This window comes from Elaeis guineensis, chromosome 7, assembly GCF_000442705.2.
Source record: "Elaeis guineensis isolate ETL-2024a chromosome 7, EG11, whole genome shotgun sequence".
Classification (NCBI taxonomy): Eukaryota; Viridiplantae; Streptophyta; class Magnoliopsida; order Arecales; family Arecaceae; genus Elaeis; species Elaeis guineensis.
Window position 1 is genome coordinate 98,807,390 of NC_025999.2, and position 7,746 is coordinate 98,815,135.

Here is a 7,746-nt window from a genome sequence, read left to right on the forward strand (position 1 = left end):
TAACATTTAGAAATTAGAATCCTATTCAAAACATGTCAGTATAACTACAGCTAGTGTGCCAACATTCATTCCTCATTGACAATAATGCATTATAAAGGACAAGACTCAAAACATAGCCACCACCATGAAATATATGATGCCAAAATTCCCATGAGTATTCACACACTGTTTGACATTGTTTAAGAATATAGTTTACCTAGCCAAGATGCCATGAACAAGAACAAGAAGATGATCGGGTCCATCTTTTAACTTGGAGGCATCCCTGGATGCTGTGATGCTTCCCTTGGTGGTACACATTATATTTAAATTTAAGCCAGTCCCGACTGAGCTCAGTGCTGCACAGATAGAATCTACTGCAGTGTAAGAACCTGCTGTACATGTGAGCATACTTAGGATCCATCACAACAGTATTCAGCATATACAAATATGTCCCAGAAGAAGAAAACAGAGTACATCTAAATATCAAAACATTTTTTATACTCACAGAGAAAATAAGATAATATGAATAAGAGGGCTCCTAAAAGAAGAAAGATGAAAGAAGCAAAAGGAAGAAGTAAGCAATTCTAATCTGGCCACCTTGGGGTCTTCTAGTTTGACTAGCGATTCTATTTTAGGATGGAAGAGGATCCAAACAGAAACATTTTTCTTTCCTTTCCTTGTTTGTCTTCAGAAAATGGCTGATTATAGCTTTCTTTTCTTTCAATTCTTTATCATGAGCACTCACCGACAAAGAACTACATATATTTTCTTTATTTTAGATCTCTTCTACATGAATAAGTGGCTGACCATTGTAAGGAAATTGCAGGCATGTAGCAGCCTGGGAATTTCATGGTGAATAGCAGATAGCAGGGAGCCAGTACAATAAAAGCAAAGGCAGCTGCTAAAACATATGAACACTTTTCCTTAATATCAAAAATCAATATTTGACATCAACTTCATGCAAAAAATAATAAAAAAGATATCAAGGGAAAAGCACAAAAACATAATTCACCAAACACCATAATATCGTGTCAATATCCATATAATATCATCATCTACAGTCAATTTTTTTTTTTAATAAGATAAAGATGTCTACAATCACATAGCAACAACTATAGAAGAAGATGCCCACAATCATGTAACAGAATCCACCAAACAAAATATCATCAGCAATAGATATAGACTCCTCCAGAGTCTAGACAAAAAAAAAAGCCAAATGAAAATTGATGATTGATTATTTTAATGACCAATTATCATCTGCACCTCTAGGACACCTTCCTCCTCTCTTCTCTTTCCCTTCTTTCCCATGCTCTTATGTTTTTCCTATCATCTGCACCAGCTCATCTGATGTATAATTGTTGGATCGATCCAATTGAAAGCCAGTCCAGCTGGCCATGGAATAAAGTGCACACCTTAAGTCCATGATATAGCTGCTTCTAGAGCAGGTTTCTGCCAATATATCGAGCAACCTTATATCCAAGCACCATATGGCGCTGCAATGAAGCTTTAGCATGGTGCTCATTTTTTTTAAAGCCTTGAAACGTTGTCACTTCACAATCCAAGCACATGAAGCCTATACAAAACATATTTCCATATATCAATTCCCTTTCAATCCCAACCTTGGTAGCAAATTATGCCAAATTTCCAAATCTGCACCATCAATATAGCAGCCCTTATTTCAGTTCAAATCACCTCAAGCTCCCTAGGACCCAGTGGATTGTGTTCCTCAAGTTATCCAGCATCAAAATGCTTAAAAAACCATATTATTAGTCATAGGGACATCAAAAGGCTATAAACCTTGCCATTGTGCAACCTAAACAAACATTTTCTTGCTAAATGATACAGAATCTTTGCAAAATAATCATCCACCCAATAATAGCTTGACATAATGTTAGCTCAAAAGTAAAACAAGTATTGAAATAAGGGCTAACATAAATTTTGAAACAGATAGGTGGCTGGTGGCCTGGAACTTGTAGAGTGATTTTCTCATCTATTTTGACCTTGCAAAATAAAAATGCAACTATAGCTGAATCCTGTGATATGAAACACAGTAAAGAAGTTCAGATTTAGATGATGTGTAATAGAGATGCAAGTTGACTATTTGGATTTCCATGGAGAATTAGTGCGGAGAATAGATATGTGCTATGCATGCAAGAATTGCAGTTTCATTGCAAGTACCTGGTCACTTTTATCACTGCTGGGGTAATGAAATCTTCCATTCCATTCATATAACCTGTGTTCATTACAACATTGCTCAAGGTTAAGGCATGGTTGTGGAGTGTTGGTCTGTGAAAGTTTCTCACCTATATAATGTTGGGTTTGGCGCTCGAATTCGACCTTGATTGGTTGATGGAAGTCCAAGATCAAGGACTGGTGGAGAATTCACAAGATTGAGCTCAATTGGGTTGGAATCGAAGGTGAACCGGCCAATTTGGAGCTGAACCGGTAAAAAACCAGCAGTGAACCGATTGAACTAGTATAGAACCGGCTGAAAACCACTGAACCGACCATGAACCGCTATGAACCGGCGCTAATGCGGGAGGGTTCTGGACCGTCCGATCGGCATGATCGGATGGCTGGCAATGAGGCATGCTAGGGCTTTTGGTTGAGGCACAGATCGGTGTGCGGGCCAATAAAATTGGCGGTGATCGATGGTGATTCGTGTATTAGAGCGGCGATCACTCATCAGATGGCTCAGATCTGTTCTGATTCAAATGAGCATAGATTGGTGGTTCTTATCTTTCTAGGTGTTCTTGGGCTCTATAAAAAGCTTGTGATGAGCTCTACAATTTTGTGACGGAGTTTGTGGTGGTTGGAGTATCTTTTTGAGGGTTTTGAGAATTTTTTATGATGGATGTGTGTTTTTATTAAGAGACTAATGTATGAGAGTTGAGAATGTGCGATCTTCTCTTGTATTTGTGGATTTTCCTCAGAGTGAAGTTGCATGCCCCGTGGAGGTAAGCCTTGAGCTGATCCACGTTATTTGGTTGTATTTTGTGCATCTTCTTCATCCTTTCCCTTGTGATATCGACATCGTCATCGGCATTGCGACCTTGAGTGAGGATATATATTCCGCATCGTAAGAGATTCTCCCAACAAACGATATCAAAGAATGGATTGTTGGATTATGGCAGTGTTGATCGAGGTTGGAGAAGATGGAGAAAACAACTCAATTAACATAGCGATCAACCGATTTGATGGAAAGAGTAATTTCTCCCTATGGCAAGCGAGGGTGAAGATATGCTTATCTAACAAGGATTGATTGATGCTTCTTATGTGAGGAGAAGTCGACTACCATGAGGAGAAAGATTGAAGCGGCTCCAGATGCAAATGGTGAGTATAATCCGCTTGTACTTAGTGGATGATGTAGTGATCCATGTCTTAGAAGAATTTTTAAAGACGATGTGATCGAAACTCGAGGAGATATAATGGCGAAGACTCTCACCAAAGATCTCTTCATCTGAAAATAGTTCTATTAGCTGCGGATGAGCAAGGAGCAGAGCGTACAGGAGCATCTCAGCAATTTTTAGAAGATTCTCACTGATCTCTTCAGTGTTGGTGAAAAGGTTGAGGAGAAGATTAAGGCATTGGTCTTGCTTTCATTGCTCTCCTCCTCATTTGAGCCTTTGGTGACCGCTCTTCTTATGGAAAGAACACCATCAAGATAGATGAGGTCACTTTTGCACTTTTTCAAAACAAAATTCTTAGACGGGAGAACCGAGCCTCGAGTTAGGCAATGACTTGGCTTTAGCGATGATTGGAGGTGGTGGTGGCAGAGGACGAAGCGGCAAAGAATCGCAAGATGGGCAGTCCAGATCTAAATCGAGGGATTCGAGCAAGATCAGATGCTACCAGTATGATAAATTGGGGCATCGAGTTGGAGATGGCCACAGCTCAAAGATCGGATGAAGACTACTGTGACGGTGGTCCATGATAGCAACACTAATGAGACTAATGATATGCTTATGATCTCTGATAAGGTATCTACTGTTTTTTCTTAATGAATTTTAGATTCGGCTTGCTCACATCATATTTGTTGTAGAGAGGAGCTTTTGACTCTCTAGAAGATGGTGAGGATACTATTTATTTGTCTGATGGATCGAGTTGTGCGATCAAAGGCATTGAGACAGTTAGCTTGCAGATACATATGGAGCAGTGAGAAAGTTGGGTAAGATCCGATATATCTCCAATTTTAGAATAATCTGATTTCACAGAGCAGATTAGATTCAAATAGCTACAGACGGAAAGCTGATGATAGAGTCCTGAAAGTTTACATGACAGTAGGATTGTCTTGAAGGGAAAGAAGTGTGGAGGACACTACCTCTTGGTAAGGAGCTCAGCATGAGGTGGAGCTCCAAGTGCAGATGGATTGGGCACGAGGTGAGAGACTCGGGAGAATGACAAACGACGTCGCAGAATGAAGTTCTTATTGCTACAGGAGGCTATCCCAGCAATCTCAAGTCAGACAGATCACAGCACATGACAGAGATAGGATCGAACGGTCTGGCTCGATTCCCATATCTGTCCATCCATGAGCAGCTAGACATTTGCCCCGGATATGGGGGGGATCATTCACAAGCTCTCAAAGTCATGTGGAAGCTGAATGTCGAGTCGAGGTGGAGATTTGTTGGGTTTGGCACCTCGAATTCGATCTTGATTGGTTGATAGAAGTCCAAGAGTCAAGAATTGATAGAGAAATCATAAGATTGAGCTCAATTGGGTTGGAACCGAAGGTGAACCGACCAATTTGGAGTTGAATCAACCAAATTAGAGGTGAACCGGTGAAGAACCAATAGTGAACCAGTGAACCAGTGTAGAACCGATTGAAAATCAGCTAAATCGACCTTGAACTACCCTGAACCATTGTGAACCAGTGCTGATGCGAGAGGCTTCTAGACTGTCCGATCGATGCAATCGGACAGCTGGTGATGAGGCGCACTAGGGTTGCTAGTGGAGGCACAGATCTGATGTGCGAACCAGCAAAAATTGGTGACGATCGATGGTGATCCATGTATCAGAGCGACGATCAGACGGCTCAATATGTTCCGATTCAAATGAGCGTAAATTGGTGGTTCTTATCCGTTTTAGATGTTCTTGGGCTCTATAAAAAGCTTGTGACGAGCTCTACAACTTTGTGATAGAGTTTGTAGTGGCTATAGTGCCTCTTTGAGGATTTTGAGAGTTTTTTTGTAAAGGATGTGTGCTTCTTGTTGAGAGACTGATGTATAAGAGTTGAGAGTGTGTGATCTCTTCTTGTATTTGTAGATTTCTCTCATAGTGAAGTTGCATGCCCCATAGAGGTAAGCTTTGAGCCGATCCATATTATTTGGTTGTGTTTTGTGATCTTTCTTCATCCTTCCTCTTGTGGTATCGATATTGTCATCGGCATTGCGATCTTGGGCAAAATCCATATTCCGTACTCGTGAGGGATTCTCTCAATATATAAACTGAAATAGAGGGTGCAAAAGCTTCCTTGAAAATATGTTTTATGTAAGCTAGAGTATATCCCATATCCTAATTCACCATACTTTTCCTCAAGAATTTGAAATGTTTTCATATGAGATTGGTACACTCAAGTCAATGCTAAACCATATGTAGGGGTGGGATTCTAAAAGATTCTGGATGGTTCAGATTTTAGTAGTGGGAGCTTCTCATTAAAGGTGTCACACGTGCCCTGCACGCACCATTGCATCCACTTCCTGACATTTCAGCCCCATCTCAGATTAACCAATTTCTTGTGTGATTTATTTTACCAAGATCAATCAAAATTCAATAGTAAATATTCTGGTTATTGTCTATTTATATCATGAATTTCCTTTTGAAATGTAATAACAATATGAGCAAAAGCTTTTAATATTTTGTAATGGTAATATTGTCTTACACAGATGCTTCTTAGGCAACTCTGTCCCCTGCTTCCCCATTTCAGCAGCTGCTTTCAATCAGGTATGGTTCACCAGCAAGGCTAAACATGAAGTACCAAAGTCATTCCAACATGCAATGTGGATCTTGAAGATGAAGGCAACCAAAAGTTTTAGAGATCAAATAAGGCCTGCAGTCGGTGTTCATGTAAGTTGACTGCAAGACCTCACTAGCAAATTGCTCTGACACATGCCATAATCCTACAGTGCTGTCGTTTTAAAATATTGCATCAAATCTTTTCCAACAGTGTGGTATAATCACATCATGGATTGAAATTTAAGGATTACATGAAATTTGAAATCACAGAGAATTGAGTAACATGCCTATGGAAGCGCCTGCAGAATATACTGTCTTGGAAGCCTTAGAATGGACAGGCAATGGCTTTGTTATCACTATGCAGTATTGCAGGGTTTTCATAACTCATCTATAGTTAGACCTTCTAATCAAATATTACAGGCTATGCACTTTTGGAATACAAATAATGCTCCGCAATTAAATGAGAGTAATCAAGAGATACAAACGCTCGTCCTTTTACTTTCAGATGAATTCATGACGTATAGATTTTGTTCTCTCTAGTTACCAATCCTTACAGAGAATAGCCCTAAAAGCATGAGCCACAATGGAATTTGTATGAACTCTTCTAAGCTTCTTCCCTTTTTGTTCTATTTTTCATCATTCGCGAGTATCGTTAAACGTTGCAGAAAAAACAAATTACGATCAAAGCATTCACCCAAATTTGTTCCTAAGTGCATGAGAATATCAAAGAAAAACTCAAACCCCAAGCGGAATTAGAAGTATATCCGCAGGATAACAAAGCCATCGACCTCCGCAAGACATCAAAAAATATCATCAAAAAACTCAACGATGCTTCTTTTTCCGTTTAAAAATTTCAAGAAAACCAGCCTGCCCAGCAAAAACTAATTGAAGACCGGAAACTCCATCATCCAAATACAAGGAATCAAGAAAACCGAAAAGATACAGTTATCCGCAATTCGAAAACCTACTTATTCATTCACACGACCAATCAACAAAAGGGGAAAACGGGGCAAAAAACGGGAAAAGCAAGAAAAGGAAGCGAGCGACAGAGAGAACCTGGGAAATTACTGGAAGAAAGAGGAGCCCCGAAAAGACCGGAGGACGGGCCGAGCCAGGAGAGAGCGGGGCCACCACCCCTGAGCTTGATCCGATGCGAGCCGCAGCAATAATCACACGGATAGACAGCTAGCGATGGCGCGCACGCCATCGAATCTGCTTGTCCTTTATATAAGATAAGAAGAATATTATTATTTTTGAGAAAAAGAAATCCAGAGGGAGCGAGCAGAACGATCTCGTATTTTTCTTTCGTTATCTATCTGTTCCTTCGGTTCTCGTCATCACGTCACCGGCCGTGTCGTCGTAGCCATCGCCTCGCCCGCGCCAATTTCCCACGGTCTCCGAGCACTAGCGGGAAAGCTGAGGGTTAACGCCACGCGCCGGGCCGTAAGAGGAGGGAAGAGCGATGATGACGGCGACGCTGTGGCCTTCAGAGACGGACGCCTCGCTTGTTTCAGCCCGACGTCGTTCGTTCGTTCGTCTTGTGATGGGGGAATCTCTCCTTTACCGTGTCCAAAGACAGCAGCCGGTTATTTTTGGCGTAATTACTACGCCTGGGGTAATAATGATAAGATGATAATTATGCTGGTTCGCTGCAAGCATTATTAAAGTTTGATGTGCTGCAAGCATTATTAAAGTTTGGTGCGCTCCAATCTTGTGTGGATGTCAAACATGATATCGTTGAAACATGGGGCAACGTACAAGCAGTTACGAGATTTTTTTCCAAGGGGTGAGAGGTTTTGAGCTCTGTCCTTT

General features: G+C 40.8%; 1 protein-coding gene across 1 annotated transcript in view; it reads right to left on the bottom strand.

Moving 5' to 3' along the window:
* Positions 1-7,477, bottom strand: part of LOC105048133 (uncharacterized) — a 17,031-nt gene extending 9,554 nt beyond the window's left edge. The window contains 2 exon segments of the mRNA XM_073260440.1: positions 197-371; positions 6,991-7,477. Coding sequence (XP_073116541.1) covers positions 197-371; positions 6,991-7,141 — 326 coding nt within the window. The 5' untranslated portion in view covers positions 7,142-7,477.
* Positions 7,478-7,746: the final 269 nt, after the last annotated feature.